Genomic DNA, 15,522 nt, shown 5'->3' with positions numbered 1-15,522 from the left:
AAAGAGATAATTTCGAAGTAAATTTTTGGAATCGAGCTCTCACGTTAAAAGTTAGAATGGTTAATATCGTTTATACCCTTAATGAATAATGAATAAAATATATAACTAAATTAAAAAAATAAAAACGAAATTTTAATTTATTTAATTAGATAATTGATTAAAATTAATAATAGTAAGAATTATCCAAAATCTGAAAATGTAATTTAAAAAAGAGATAATTTCTGTATATATATTGTATTGTTATCTGAAAAAGTCTTTTAGTAAAAAGTTAAGAACATGAATTATATAACTAAATATTAATCAAATATTAGATAATTGATTAAAATTAATAATAGTAAGAATTATCCAAAATCTGAAAATATAATTTAAAAAAGAGATAATTTTTGTATATATATTGTATTCTTATCTGAAAAAGTCTTTTACTAAAAAAGTTAAAAACATGAATTATATAACTAAATATTAATCAAATAAAATTCTTAATTATATAATTAAAAATAGAATATTGAATTATCTAAAATTTAAAAATATAATTAAAAAGTGTATTTTCTTTATATATATTGATTGTATTGTTATCTAAAATAATATTTTAGTAAAAAGTTAAAAACATAAATTATATAATTAAATATTAATCAAATAAATTTGTAGTATTTGGGGGATGTTAGGGTGTGGTTGGAGTCTAGAATGAAATAGCAGCTTGAACAATGCTCAATTTGCAGTGGCAAAACATTTTACTTTGTATATAAGAAATTAATGCTAGTATTATTTTAATTTTATTAAATAGAATAGAACAATGTTTTCCTATTACAAAATAAAGTGACGACAACATAAATTATAATGATATAACTTTGATTACTTCTCATCCTTCTTGTACGCCGTCTGCCACCATAACTACCACAAGACCATGTAATTAATCAATGACTCAATACTCACTTCATCATCAACGACATAATCTCATTTTCTCGTTCACATGTTCTTCATCATCGACGTCATTTGTTCTTTTTATGTCATTGATTACCTGGAAAGGCAAATGTATAACTCAAATATGTGTTAAATGTTATTGAATTAATAACGTCAAAATCGGTGATATATTTTTAATTCTTCTTTCAAAATTGGTTACTCAGCAAATTAACCCAATAAAAACGAGGTTGCTACAACCATTTCATTTTTTCTTTTGCTTTGATCGAAAACTCACTAAAATGCAGTTTACAACAAAAAAAAACTCACTAAAATGCAGCTCTTGCCATCCACAAGCGTTTTCTCAATTTGTCGGCAGGTACATCTATCCATTTATTGGACAACAAAATGTCTAAAACAAAACTTTTAATACGACAAATATTTTAAATTAGACAAAATTGTGCTCCACGCTAGGGTTTAACACACAAATCAGACCTCTATTCTCTGTAACAGGTCAAAGCCACCCGTTCCTGAAAGCGCAGGCAAACCAAGACATATTCTAGCAGAGGGAGTTTCTAGCCTGTCAACTTCTCCATAGGTAGCTGCTTGGACAATAAACTTAGTGGCTGTCTCAAATGTCATTCTACAGAATGGAGAAGTTGATTCTGCAATTCCTCCAAAACGGCTCATTGGACGGTATCCACCAGAAAAGGTCATGTAATCTGCGATGAGGTTCAGGTGTCTGAAACTTACTGATATACCGTATGATTTGAAAACGTGGTTTATTTCCCTGATTATGGTCTCTCTTGCCGCTTCAACCCCAAATGTGTTGAGCATGTCGTGAATGCTGTTGCTGTACAAGTACCTAACGTCAAGCTTATCTTGAAACTCCCAGATATCAGAGAAATCAACTCCTGATGCGTGGAGAGCTGGCCAGGCTTTCTTTTCCTCGTTGGAGATGTCTTCTCTCTCCTTTGGTTTGTCTCCGTAGTATATCATTTGAGGATCACCACAGTTAGCTAATGTGCACCGTTCGATTCTCCCATAGTTCTGGATGTAAACCTTCTGTGCTGTTTTCTGAGCAACCTGCGTGTCAAAAAAGAAGAAGTATAAAACACCTAGGGCTTAGCATAAAACAATAGAGTCATAAAGATAATAGCTTCAAGAACAAGGTACCGGAGCAAGTAACATATGAGGCTGCTTTGAAAGAAACTTGAAATGGACCTCAAATGTCTCTCCTTTGCATTCCACAAAGATATGTCTGTCTTTCTTATGTCCAACAAATCTCTCTCTCTTCTTTTTTTTGGGTTGCTGAGTCCCTTCCTTGCTAACTTCTTCATTCTCATCCTCACTGTCCATCTCAGTGTCATCATCTACTCCACTAGTTGACAATGGTTCCTTATTCTCATCTTCAGAACTTTCCTCATAATCCTCATCTGCTGCTTGCTTCTTCCGTTTCTCTGCACCAAGACCCTCATCATCATCATCATCATCATCATCATCATCATCATCTTGAGTCTGCTTTCCATTAGCAGAATCATCATCATCTTGATTCTGCTTTCCACTAGCAGAATCATCATCATCATCATCATCATCATCATCATCATCATCATCATCATCATCATCATCATCATCATCATCATCATCATCGTCATCATCTTGAGTCTGCTTTCCACTAGCAGAATCATCATCATCATCTTGAGTCTGCTTTCCACTTGCAGAATCATCATTCCTCGTATCATTTCCAGCTTTTGGACAGGTGACTTTCTTAACCTTTATGCCCCGGATTCTACAGAGCATTGTCATGTGTTTCTGTATAGCATCTTCCAGCTTCCTCAAATACCTAACCGTCATTGTCTCTTGCCAATCCTCATCAGTAATATCAGTGTGCTTCGGATAATGCTCTGGCTTATATAGATTTATCTTAAGCTTGTGAATACTACAAACTCTACCTTTTTGTTTTTTTTTTTTGGGGTCAAAGCTAGAAACTCTGCCTTTATAAACTGCGAATGGTATAACGGATACTTCCATACTCTTTATAATATCTGCTACTGTTATCTTCCTTAATTTATCAGTAATATGACTTGCATCATCCCTGCAGAATGAATGATAGATAAGTAGAGAATATTTAAACATAAAACATCTATAATATTTCTCATATTTTGTAAATAGCATAATTATCCAACATACTTTGTTTTACCCTTGAGCAAAGGGCAAGTCATGATGGGTGTCTTAATGTTTGCAGAAGCAGTCATCAAGATCTCTTGTAAACGTGGGATTCCAAGTGTCACATTCATCTCTCCACGTCCAGCAAGATGGAAAGTATTCAAACTGTATATTGACAGAGCAACATAACGTTATAAGCAAAATACTAAGACCAAAACATAAGAAAAGAATATAAGGAAAAGAAAAACATAAGAAAGGAATATAACTAACGTCATCTGTGTTGATGGCTCTCCTACAGATTGTGCAGCAAGTACACCTACAGGCTCCCCTGGCTGGGCAAGACTTGCAAAGTATTTTGATTTCACCAGCTTCAGTAGATCCTCTTGTCTCACCATTTTGGAAGCAATACGCTCATCCATAGGCATTGACTCTACAAACTTCTCAGCTCTCTTCTTAAGAGTAATAGGCAGATCAGTTATGTAACTATTGGATCCAGATAGCATGTCTTCACTGCATGTTTCAAGGATCATATCTTGATTCTGAATCAAAGCAAGTTAAATGAATAACAACACATAAGTTTCCAAAAGGAAAAGGCTAAATTGTTTGAAAATGGAATGCTTACTAGTGTAAGTTCTTTGAATTTTTCAATGAAGCTAGACCGATGAACATCCACGCCATCTTCACCATATTGGAATTGAATGATGGACCCATCAGCATCCCGGACAGTGCAATCATAGTTGACTTTCAGGCTCTCGAGATTTTTCATCAAGCATCTCTGCAGATACCCACTACGTGATGTCTTCACTGCAGTATCAACTAACCTATAAAACAGAATGTTCTAAAATGTTTACAATTAATGCACCATAACAAAGATGACAAAGACTCTTAACACAAATACAACACAAGACTTAAAATTAAGAAAAAAATTTACACGAACCATTTTCAAAAGATTTATGTTACAGGAACAAAGTAAAACTTTAAAAAGAGGAAGAGTTACTAACCCTTCTCGTCCAGCCATACAATGGAAGTAATACTCTTGTGGCTTGAGACCACTAAGGAATCTGTCACTAATAAAACCTCCAGCTCTAGGTGACCAGTCCCATGGATGGAAACACGGTAATGTCTTCCCAGAAACCATTCTGGGAACTCTTTTTCCTTCTAAATCTTGCTGGCCAAGGTGAGAAGAGATTTGTTGGAAGTTAACCTGCACAGAGTCGGCAACATGAGAAGAAAAAAAAATAGTGAAAATTTCTTGCATACTGAAGAAAGACTCACCTTACTGCCCTTAGCTCCAGATATTGTCATCAGAGATATACAATTCCTTCCAGGTGTTTTCAGCAACCCATCAGAGAGCAAATCGTTCATCACCCCCTTTCCTGAACACTTGTTGAGCTCACTGACGATTCTCCTGTCCAAAGATGCCAAAGCAGGTTCCCCGTCCTCGTAAAGAATTCGCTCAATGCTAGATTTCATGTCCTGAGGATCTGCCCCAAAGAAAGTACGTAGTAACATGTGAGTAGTTCATCTAGCAAACTACAATTCCCATGCATGTTGACAGGCATGCACACATTAATGAAGTACATATACACATACCTATCTGAGCATTAACATCAATGCCAAAGGTCTTACGTAGGACTTTTTCACCAACACCTTCACATTCTTGAAGTTGCTTGGTCCTCTCTTCATCCACATCTTTCAAAATAATAAGATCATCAACTCCACAGGTGAAACCGTGAATCTGAAAGATGATGAAACAGAAGGTTTTTCACGATACAAAACTCTGTAACAAAATTAAAAAAAAATAAACTATCATCTTCATGAGAGCAAATTATAAAACCTGAAGGAAAACCGTGAAGAGACGACTAAAAACAGAAAGCAAGTTTCCTGCAGCATTTGAACCATAGAGCTCATGCACTGTATGAACCAACCCGTAGTCCGCAAACTGCGCCTTGTCAATCACACCGCGGACAAATTCATTCTTCCTGATGAGCAGTTTATCTTCATCAAAATCATGTTTCCATGACTTATTTTTGTTGGATTCTCTTGTTCTACATTTGAAGAAGTCAACAGGAAGTTTGGTAGATTTCTCTACGCTGAATGGGGGATGACCTTTGGTTATCTCATTCAACACTGAAGTGATGACCTAGAACATAACCAGAAAAACCATAAACTAAACAAAACTATAAACTAAAAATAAAATATAGCTGGATTATTATGATAACCTGTTTTCCAGTCCAAAGAGGTACTGGTTTTAAAATAGCAGGCGTGACAGTCAACAGCTCTGTATTAGAAGCAGACTGTGTGACTTTCTTGCCAGATCGTCCAGAAAAAGAACTCAGCACCATGTCAGTCACGCCAGAACTGAAAAGAAGCTGATTGAATTCATCTCTGTCCATAAAAGTGTCCCCTTTTGTGAGCAAAACCGAACTGACAATATGATCCTGTAAAGTAAAATGCAAGGTGATGCATATGAATACGATCAACCAAGCCAATTCGTGAAATTAATGGATACAAGGTTTTGAAAAATTTGATGTGGAACCTGGATTAAAGCTCGAAGTGGATCACCATTAGAAGGCCTTGCATATTGGTTGTTGGCATTGACAATATTGTAGGCCTCAGATCGTGATATCTCATCTTGTGGAAAATGCACATTCATCTCATCTCCATCAAAATCTGCATTATATGTACTGGAAACCAAAGTAGTTTTTTAAAGTCAGCCTTGGGATACAAGAAAAAGCATGTGGAAATGGAGACTACCTGCAATTTGCATAGTGGAGACGAAGTGTCTTCTCCCCCTTAAGAACACGGACTATGTGAGCCATTATACTAGGTTTATGTAATGTTGGCTGCCATGACACCAAATAAAAGTTGTTAAAGTAAACAAACATTTCCAAAATCGCTTAGTAAAAGACCTAACAAAACTTGAGAAATAATATAATATAGATAAGCAAAATAAATGAAATAGAACAGGTTGTGCACACACCTGACGATTCACAAGGACGACGTCACCATCATGCATATGTCGATAGACAGTTTTACATTCAAGGTTGATATCACATGTTTTCCCAAGTTTTGTAGTGACTCCTCGTGAGGAAAATAACTTGTTTGCAATTGCTATTCGTGCTTTTCTGCTAGAAGGCAGCTTCATTGTAGATACTTTGTCAGAGTATTGTGTTGCTCCCGGATGAATGTCTGGACCATTAATGATAGCCTTCCTTAACTTTTCAACATTCCAAGGAGTCACCCTCTGCACCAGGAAAAACAAACATAAAGTTACACTACAGGTCGGACATATTGTACATCTAAGCGTTGCCACTAGTCATCTCCACATAGTGAAGCAAGCAAAACTGGAAGATAATAGATCATACCTCAGGATAAGTCAATTTCAAAGCAAAACAAGGAGGAATCCCAATGTCATTGACAGCGATATAAGGATCTGGAGATATGACAGATCTGCATGCATGATTCACTCTTTTTCCCATTATATTTTGCCGAAATAGACCCTCTTTCTTCTCCAGCACTTGACATATTCCAGTTCCCTGCTCTCTCTGACTTTTAACTGTGAAGGAAACAATCCATTTTACTAGTCAGTCGTCAAGTGGGGAAGCCAGTTGCTAGACATAGCTAGAAAAGAATAAGGAAACTCTTTGTAACAGAGGCACCTAAAACAATTAAGTGAATAAGCTAGAAGCTAACCTGATGAAGTTTTGCTATCAAACAAGACATTGACTGATTCTTGGAGATCCATCCATCTAGAAACTATTTTCGATTTCTCTAATTGGTTAGTACGGGCATTCCCAAGGGCTATATTGGATTCTAAGACCTTATTTAGCCCTGCGGTTTGAGGATGTTCCATAACCTGTAAGAAACAAAATGGTATCACATGAGTTAACTGTAATGGAAAATGAAATTTAATAGAACAATGAAAGTAAAGAACTACTTACGCTATCGCCTCCTTTTGTTGGAGGTCTAAATTTAGTAGGAGGCACAAGAATACTCTCCAAAAAGAACATAGAGTAGTCATTTTTTTCAGATCCACTCTGCCAAAGATCACCAATAAAGGAGCAAAACTCAGGGTGATTTCTCCACAAATCTTTTAAGATTTCCCTGACCTGAAACAAGTGTAATAATAGCGCCAAAGACATTATAAACCTTTTAAAATTCTGGTCGTGCCTAAATATAAAGTCGAACATAATTAAAAAAAAAACAAACCTCACTAGGCAAAACGTTTATTTTAGTCTTTTTCTTGTGTTCTTTAAACTCTTTAGCTGCTTTCGAAGATTTTCCTCTTTTCTTTTTAGCACCTTCATCTTCAACTTCTGATTGTTCATCGATAGCACTGTCATCATCACTTTCTACAATGTTTTCGGAATTCTTTACCTTAATCTCTCGAATTACATTATCTCCATTGTCGGTCGCTTTCTCCACCTCCTGATTAGAAATAATGTTATAGATAGGAATATCGCAGCTTTCTGATATCAATGAGGAGCATAATGTAGAGAACTGGAAAGCAAATAAAAATCAGACGCATGCTGGACCTAGATTCACTAATAAGATGTTTAAGGAACAAACAACAGAAGTACAAGGTAAACAGTATATCCTCTAGAGTACACAGAATCTATTAAAATAAGACATAATATGTGGCTGGCTTAAAAGGCTGAGTAGAGTCTTCAAACCAAATAAAATGTCAAGGAAATAATACAACAGAAATGGCAAGTGTTACATAAAGGCATTGCAAAGGCATTTTATTGTCAAATGCCAAAACCGGTTGTGAAAGTTATATTATTCCTTAAGAGAAAAAAAAACAGGAGTATACAAACATTGATGGCATTAGACTAAGCATGCTTCCTAACATAGGCTTCACAGGAGTAACAACTTTCAAGAGGACGTACCTTGCGAACCCATCCGAACATAGGCTTCTCTAGTATAACAGCTTTTTTACCGCAATATCCACACTTCCATGATTTCAACCCCAGAGTTTTTTTCAAGAGGTCAGTGACTTCAGCAAACTGAAAAGATGTCCACCTCTGCTTTCTAATGTCAGAATCTTCACACTCTTCTGATGATTCCGTGGCTTCAGAACCAAACTTTTTAGCAGCAACTATATCTCCTTTAATGATGACTTTCAACTGAGAAACACATCCGTCAACCTTAAAAAGCAACAACAAAGAGAAAGTAACATGAATCAAATTAGCAAACGCAGACAACTATTATCAAACTCAGTGTTCTAAAAATCAATATAGAAGACAACTAGGTATCTGTCTAGGTGGCAAATTGGGCCTTAAGACCATCTCTTAGGGAGGGTATCTTAGTGTAATTAGGAATTAAAAAAAAATATATAGCTTTTAACTAAAAAACACTAAAAAACATATTATAAATAAGAAATATAAAATACGTCTCTTAGTAAAAAAATGTCAAATCATGCTCTAAGAAACTTATTAAGTTCTTCCCTATTAATCATGCTCTAAGAAAACAACTTTTAAAAGATTGGTATATACGTTAAAAAAACCGGTTTAGGCATCCATCTAAGCAATAATTCCTCATAAAGCTCATAATCACTGCCTAGATATTTCTTAAACACTGATCAAACTTATTATATATATATAGTAGCTTACCTCACTCCATTTCATAAAGTGATGACAAAAGAAACAAGTCCTTTGCAAAAAGGTGTAAAGAAGATTGAAGAGCAAAGGGTGGTAAATAGGATAGACAAGCTCGATATGCCCACAATGTCCTGGGCAAAATAGACTGATCCGGCTACAGGTTTTACAACTGCATTACGAGAGATTCATGGAGAGACAGCATTAACAGTCAAATAAGGATATAAAATCAAGTCTTTATACAAAAATTACTTTAAAAGAAGAAGTCTTACGGTGTTTTATCATCCAGCGGACCCATAAGAGGATCATAGAGACCACCAGGGACAGGTCTCTCAACGGTATCGAGTAAGACGGGATTAGTAACTTTCAAAACACTATGGTTTCGGACATCTTGTTCTGTCATGAAGCTAAATCTAACAGACTTAACGACTTGGGAAGCTCCCTGGAGAAACCAAAAACTCGAGAACATAAGTTATAACCATTAAGGAAGAAATACAAAAACAGAACTTGCACGCCATGGAAGTGAAACGTAACAAAACCTCTGTGGTTTGAGTTTGAGCCATTGCTGCTGAGTTCTGCAAGCACGGATAAAATAAGGGTTTTAACAATTATTTGCTTATCGCCGGAGTTTACTCGGAGTTTGAAAGTGAGAGAGGTGATATAAACCCTGAGAAAGCCGTCAAGGTTTTAGTTTTAGGGTAGAAAAAAAAATAGAACTGTCGGTTTATAGTTTTAATTAGTTACATTAACTGTATTAACCTGACAAAAAAAAGTCTTTTGATTAAAGTATTAACTTGAATATACAGTGATTCGAACCAAATCCAACACATTAAAAATATAGAAAAGCCCACAATACTTTTCGCATGAAACTTGGCCCGTTATTCTCTAAGAAAATTAATTAATTGGAAACAACAATATATTAACTATCGGTGTTTTTATTAGTTCTAAAATAAAACAGATATCAAATTGTTCCTTGTGAACGAAGAATAAGATTTTTGATGATATTAGGTAAACTAGAAATCATAAACGAACCTAATCAGAAAAGTATTAGAGATTTTTTGAACGTGATTATTTCCTTTTCTAGATTAAATAGGTGTATTTTTGAAACGGTTTAGATCATTAAAAAGGAAATAAAGTAGAAAGAAAAATATTTGAAAAGGAAAGATAAGATCTGTGAAACCTTATATAAGGAGGGTTAAGGTATTCTATTTTGTTACATTCACACATTCATCAACGCTTGAGTTCAATATTTGCTTCAAAAACTTTCTCTCTTCGATCATACTTGTAATCTTTCTTGTTCATCTTCAGTAGATAATGGCGACTAGAACAATAATCTTCGGCTTCGTGTTCGCGATGATGATGAGCTTCACGGTATTCTGCTCGGCGAGGATCTACAAAGTCGGAGACTCCGAGGGATGGACTGCCAAGGACGACGTCTACTACGCTTGGGCTGAAGCCGACCATAAAGAGTTCCACGTGGGAGATTCTCTCGTCTTTGAATACGATCCCAACATCAACGACCTGACTCATGTTTCTGGCTCTTTGGAATACGAGTTTTGCGACTATTCGTCTCCTAAAGCCGTCTACAACACAGGACACGATGTCGTGACCCTCACGGAACCAGGTTTTCACTACTTCATCACCTCAAACCAAGCTCAATGCGTATTGGGACAGAAACTCGAAGTTCTTGTCATCCATGACCCGTCACGTCCGGTTCCTCCACCACCACCGAGCAAGATCCTTCCTGACGGAAAGACTTACAAGGTCGGAAACTCACAAGGATGGAAAGTCTATGACGACATTGACTTCTACAACAAGTGGAGTGAGGAGAAACAGTTTCATGTTGGAGATACTTTGCTTTTCGAATACGACAACGAAGTCAACAACGTCTATGAAATCAGCGGTGAACTAGAATTCATTACCTGCGACCCAACGTCTCCGGTAGCCGTGCACAAGACAGGACAAGATCTTGTTAGGCTTACAAAACCAGGAGCTCATTATTTTGTAACCTCACACTCGGGTTATTGCGAGGCTGGGCTTAAACTTCGAGTGATAGTTGGACCACTACCCGAAGCTGTTGCTTTCTCTAGTTTTCCGAAGAAGGTGGACTTGTCAGCTATGGGGCGCCTCAACAACTGGTTGAAGACGTTCAAACACTAACCCATTCTTTTTCTTGTCTGGTTTAAGATTTTTTTCCAGTGTAGAGTTATTGTTTGTCTCTCTTGTCTTTAGTACTTTGTTTTGAGAGTAATTTTCTATTACCACCATCGTTGTAGAGTATATTTGATAAGAGCAGAATATTCAATAAAATTCAAAAGAAAAATAAAACCAGCCTCTAGTTGGTATGACTGACCATCACACTCAGAGCATAACATTCCTTTTGAATCGTATCTAATATCTTGAACTCTTGGGACTGTAGAAGTGTGATAATGAAACCTATGTCGTACAACTCTGACACGCTAGTAACGTTTTAAGTTAGACTATTTGTACACGCGTAGCAGCATCAGAACAACAAGATAAAGACGCAGCAGGAGAATCTATTGCAACGCAAGCTTTATTATAATGGATAAAAGATCAGCTTCTTCCATAGTTGGTGACTACTTTTACTGAGCATCTTTTGGTTACACTTTAAGAGTGTGGTTATGCTGCATCTAGTTCTGTAGTTTCTTTTTGAACCTGCATCAGATTATGTTGTTGCTTCTGGTTCTATTGTTATTTTTGATGCTACATTAGTTGAAAGGTTGCAATAAGTTTTTTTCTTCTAACGTTTGTTACATTTCTGCTTTGGTTATTTTCAGTTTTGAAAAAATGTCACTGAAGCCAAACTATATTTCAGTTCGGTTTGAAATTTGAATAGTTCGGTTCGGTTTTGTGTATCATCATTATGTGTTTCGAACTGAACCGAATTTGTTTCAAATTTTGGTTTATTAAGTTAACTCGGTGAATCAAAATCGGATAAAATTCGATCAATTTCAATTTTTGCCGATATTTGGTTCGTTTATTCGGTTGAATGTTGTCGAATCGATCAATTTCTGCTAAACCGATTGAATTTTTAAGGTTCGCCGGTCAGTTCTTAGCTAAACCAGATGTGAAACCAAACACCAAAATTTTCAGTTCAATCACGCCAATCAGTTCTTCTTAGTTAAACGAGATGTGAAACTGAAAACAAAAAATTATCATTTCGGTCAGTTCGGTTTACTTCGGTTTTGGACCAAATGTTTTCTAGAAAAGGAAAATCATCCCAAATTACAATCTAATAATAGAAAGTTATACAAGTCCTATGCACTTGAGAAAAATAAAAATCACAAGGTCTATAGGGATCACGACCCTTTACATCAATCGACTAAGAGACATTGGCCGAGTAATAGTAGTAGTTGAAGTAGCTGAACAAAACGGGAGTGATGATATCAAGGAGGGATTCACTTGGGGTTTGTTTCTTATAACAAAACTGACACGCTTCTTGTTGTGGTGTTTGATCCGTTCGATCCTTCTTTTTACTTCTGCTTCTCCTCCACTTCTGTTTGGGAGGATGGTCCTGACTGGTGATTGTCCTTTGGCTTGGCTGGAGCGACTTTGGCAGGTGTTGAACGCTCCGACTGAGAGGAGCGGATCAAGATCTGCATACAGAGAGTGATGATGCCTAGACCAAGCGCTGATAATGCGATGCCTTTCCACGAGGAAAAGAGATTTGACCAGTGTAAGAACTTCATTGCTCCAAGAGTTAGTAGACATGCCCATGACAGAACCACCTGGAAAAGGACGAAGAGATTTGTGAGTTGTTATGGATGGAGCCAAGGGAATGTTTTGAGGAGACTCACTGCAAGAGACTTTATGGGACGGCCAATGTTCTGTTCTTTCTGACCGGCGAAAGTGTCTGCAGCTATGTGTTTGTCTAACAGTGCATCCTGTATCACAGAGCCGAGATTAGATTGTGTCAAAATGAACCTTTTCTCTTAGCTTCTTCTCTCTACTGAATCTCGACTCAAGTGGAAAAATCAGTAAAATACATAATATTTACCTTAGTCACAAACTGATCTCTGCACCACTGTGCAATTTCGTCTTCTGATTCAGGCAAGTCTTTCATCGAGTGACACTTGATGTGAACATGCACCTGAAACCAGCAACAATGGTTTTGGGAAATTTCGAAAGTCACAGAAAGCTCGCTCTGGGACTATGATTTCTAACATATTATGGAATCAAACGTGACATCCACAAGATAAAAGGAGTATATTCCTTTCAGTTGCAGTGAAAAGAAAATGGTATAGTGATTAGTGAAGTGAATGCTGTGTAACAACTATATGTTACTTAACGAAGAGCTCTTCATATTTTCTATACTTGCTTACCACAGAAGGTTGTCCTTTGAATAGTCTTAGCATCGTTGGGGGTGGAGAAGTTTTTGGAATAGCCACGGTCATATCATATATGGCTGGCACAAATGAACGCATGTTACTAACAGCTGACACAAATCCCTGAAATAGAAATACAAACCAAAGTCTAGTAATTAGAACAGAAAACACAATATCCATACCACGGATTGAGATTTGGATCAATCATAGTAGTAGTCATTTTGCTCGTTAAAGGCTTCAGTGAGGAGATCAAGTTGCCCACCAAGGAATGGGCAAAAAGGAAAACAACAAAACTTACTTTGGTGCGAGGAATCAACACATTTCGAGGGACAGGCAACTCAGAGGAGGCTGCGTACTCTTGTGCTGCTTTAAGTTTTGCCTCTGTGAAGCGGGTTCCCTCCACAAAAAGAGCTAGCCAGAAAGGCCGTGGGAAGTCGTTCAAGCGTTGAAGACCTGACTGTAAATTTAGATAAACACACATAACTCATGATCTTGAAATGAAGATTCTGCATTTTCAGGCTAATCAATGAGGTATAACGTGCTAATAAGCATTTTGCACATGAGCAAACCCGTACCTTTAAAGTGCTTTCATCCTTTGCCCAATTTCTTTCAAGAAACAGATACTCGGAGAACCACATTGACCAGCCTATGACCTGTATGTGTGCAACAGTTCTATGTTTATGAATACTTTAGTGTAAGTAACAAAATAAAAAGGCAGTTATCAAGTTTGTAACTTATAGCAGGTATTCAGAAATACAATTCAAGATTACTACGTTCTTTAAAATCTATAAAGCACATCAGTAAACTAATAGATTCACATACTGGGAGAAATTTGGAAGACTTCTTCATCACAGCTAATGCGCTTCCTAGGCAACCTGACCTCTGCTAGGAAAGGAAAGAAAAGACGAGAACAATATATTAATAGATGCAAGAAGCATAACATTGAGCCAGTTAGAGAAATTATTATGATGCAATATTCTTTCTTATCTCATCAGTGGGAACATTCGGGACTGTAACGCCTTCTACCAAAGAGAATCTATATTCACTAGAAACTAGATAAGGCAACACATGGTCCCATTGTACAACATATACAAGCTTGCTGACCAAGAAGTCTATGTTGATCCCCCATTTATGCAGTGAAGCAAAAACGGATTATCTAGAAACTGTGAGATTAAATCATAGTACCTGAGCGAGAATCCATCCCACGAGCCAATCAATATCACTTCGGTGATTACAAACGACAAGAGCATGTTCTTTGCCTAGAAGGAACAGTCACTGAAGTTACAGATAATAGAACACTTGTATATTTCAGTACTCAACAAGCAGGAACTTACCCATTCGATTAAAGGTCTCATCATCAGCAAAGACTTGGATCTAGGGCAATAAGGAAGTTTCAGAGTAAGTGATAAAACTTTAAAAAGTAAATCTACATATATGGTCATGTTGCACACTAATCTACATAAGGTCCAAATCTGTTATTTTGACTAATATAAAAACCTTGACTCCAGCCCACCAGTCAACGATCCAGACAAGCTCCAACCACAAGGTTTCTGCAACCACCCGGTTGATCTTTCTGTATGTGTTCTTAGACAGAGGTCGAACGAGGACATAGCAAACTGCCTGAATTATAAAAAGAAACTAAGTTCAGAGACAAGACAAGGCTCGCTCTTCCTGCAGCCCTAAATCCTTAGAAACTATCGGCCTAGACAAAACATTCTCAGACTATAAGGATGTTTAGCATCTCTCAAGGATGTTCTCACACACACACACACACTCTCTCTCTCTCTCAAAAGCCGCATCAGAACAGCAACAGAATCGAAGAGTTTGAGGAAAGCCACCTGAAGGAGATTGACAACGAGGCCAGAAATGAAGAAGAGAATCCCCAAAGGCACAATCACTGCTGCTGCCATCGCCATGGAACCCAACCAACACAACACAGTCCTCGTTTCCCAGATTCACATTAACCAAACACAACTTGCTGATTAATTTTAAAAGGACCAAAATAAAAATAAACCCAACCAAAAAAAAAAGGAAATCGCGAAATTAAACTTTACAGATAAAAACTGAGACCGATTGGATTTGATTTTATATATTATACGGAGATGATGATCACGAGGATACTCCCTCTTTTATTTCAGTCTAGCTCCTCTATTTCTTTTCTTTCTTTAAAACGTCCCCCTTATCTCTTATATTTAACAATATATACCCAGTTGATCTGTGATTTCAATTCGAGATGTGGAATTACTTTAGAAATTATATAGTTGTGGGTGGATTTGTAATACAAATTATAGGTTTGGGAAGTTTAACACTGACTTTAGTAGTTAAAAGGGAAATGTCATCCCAATATATTTGAGTTTCTGAAGTGGCCAAGAAAAGTATATGCGTATTAGCTAAGAATTGATCTCTACTCTACATATGCAAAGCATTTCTCCACTACACTGCCGTTACTTGATTTAACCAAACTTGTAACTTTTAACCATGATTCTAATAGTTTTTAGTAATGTTCAACAAATCCT

General features: G+C 36.7%; 3 protein-coding genes across 3 annotated transcripts; 1 reads left to right on the top strand and 2 right to left on the bottom strand.

Moving 5' to 3' along the window:
* Positions 1-453: 453 nt before the first annotated feature.
* LOC103830117 (DNA-directed RNA polymerase I subunit 1) lies at positions 454-9,191 on the bottom strand. The gene is made up of 20 exons (XM_033275410.1): positions 8,933-9,191; positions 8,676-8,832; positions 7,953-8,210; positions 7,273-7,491; positions 7,005-7,172; positions 6,757-6,919; positions 6,429-6,619; positions 6,044-6,307; positions 5,818-5,906; positions 5,600-5,747; positions 5,283-5,501; positions 4,898-5,203; positions 4,654-4,798; positions 4,336-4,544; positions 4,062-4,264; positions 3,683-3,881; positions 3,331-3,599; positions 3,085-3,225; positions 2,071-2,989; positions 454-1,980 (listed from the first exon to the last, which is right to left on the bottom strand). The coding sequence occupies exons 1-20, from the start codon at positions 9,127-9,129 to the stop codon at positions 1,384-1,386; spliced, it is 5,061 nt and encodes a 1,686-aa protein (XP_033131301.1). The 5' UTR covers positions 9,130-9,191; the 3' UTR covers positions 454-1,383.
* A 724-nt stretch (positions 9,192-9,915) lies between these two features.
* On the top strand, positions 9,916-11,588 carry LOC103830116 (early nodulin-20-like). The gene has a single exon (XM_009105821.3). It carries the CDS (start codon positions 9,975-9,977, stop codon positions 10,818-10,820), a length of 846 nt encoding a protein of 281 aa, XP_009104069.1. The 5' UTR covers positions 9,916-9,974; the 3' UTR covers positions 10,821-11,588.
* A 276-nt stretch (positions 11,589-11,864) lies between these two features.
* LOC103830115 (1-acyl-sn-glycerol-3-phosphate acyltransferase 2) lies at positions 11,865-15,100 on the bottom strand. The gene is made up of 11 exons (XM_009105820.2): positions 14,845-15,100; positions 14,504-14,626; positions 14,341-14,380; positions 14,192-14,265; positions 13,829-13,888; positions 13,582-13,659; positions 13,305-13,463; positions 13,004-13,129; positions 12,679-12,771; positions 12,479-12,565; positions 11,865-12,409 (listed from the first exon to the last, which is right to left on the bottom strand). Exons 1-11 carry the CDS (start codon positions 14,920-14,922, stop codon positions 12,155-12,157), a joined length of 1,173 nt encoding a protein of 390 aa, XP_009104068.1. The 5' UTR covers positions 14,923-15,100; the 3' UTR covers positions 11,865-12,154.
* Positions 15,101-15,522: the final 422 nt, after the last annotated feature.

This window comes from Brassica rapa, chromosome A07, assembly GCF_000309985.2.
Source record: "Brassica rapa cultivar Chiifu-401-42 chromosome A07, CAAS_Brap_v3.01, whole genome shotgun sequence".
In the NCBI taxonomy this organism is placed as follows: domain Eukaryota; kingdom Viridiplantae; phylum Streptophyta; class Magnoliopsida; order Brassicales; family Brassicaceae; genus Brassica; species Brassica rapa.
This window is presented reverse-complemented; position numbering and strand designations above follow the sequence as displayed.

Coding starts and splice junctions, on each gene's coding strand:
- LOC103830117 (XM_033275410.1), bottom strand. CDS start 9,129: ATGTTCTCGAGTTTTTGGTTTCTCCAGGGAGCTTCCCAAGTCGTTAAG. Junction 7,173..7,272: donor TAAACGTTTTGCCTAGTGAG/GTTTGTTTTTTT, acceptor CACTTGTTTCAG/GTCAGGGAAATCTTAAAAGA. Junction 5,204..5,282: donor CTCTTTGGACTGGAAAACAG/GTTATCATAATA, acceptor GTTATGTTCTAG/GTCATCACTTCAGTGTTGAA.
- LOC103830116 (XM_009105821.3), top strand. CDS start 9,975: ATGGCGACTAGAACAATAATCTTCGGCTTCGTGTTCGCGATGATGATG.
- LOC103830115 (XM_009105820.2), bottom strand. CDS start 14,922: ATGGCGATGGCAGCAGCAGTGATTGTGCCTTTGGGGATTCTCTTCTTC. Junction 14,627..14,844: donor TCGTTGTCAATCTCCTTCAG/GTGGCTTTCCTC, acceptor TTTATAATTCAG/GCAGTTTGCTATGTCCTCGT. Junction 13,130..13,304: donor TGTTGATTCCTCGCACCAAA/GTAAGTTTTGTT, acceptor TTTCTATTTCAG/GGATTTGTGTCAGCTGTTAG.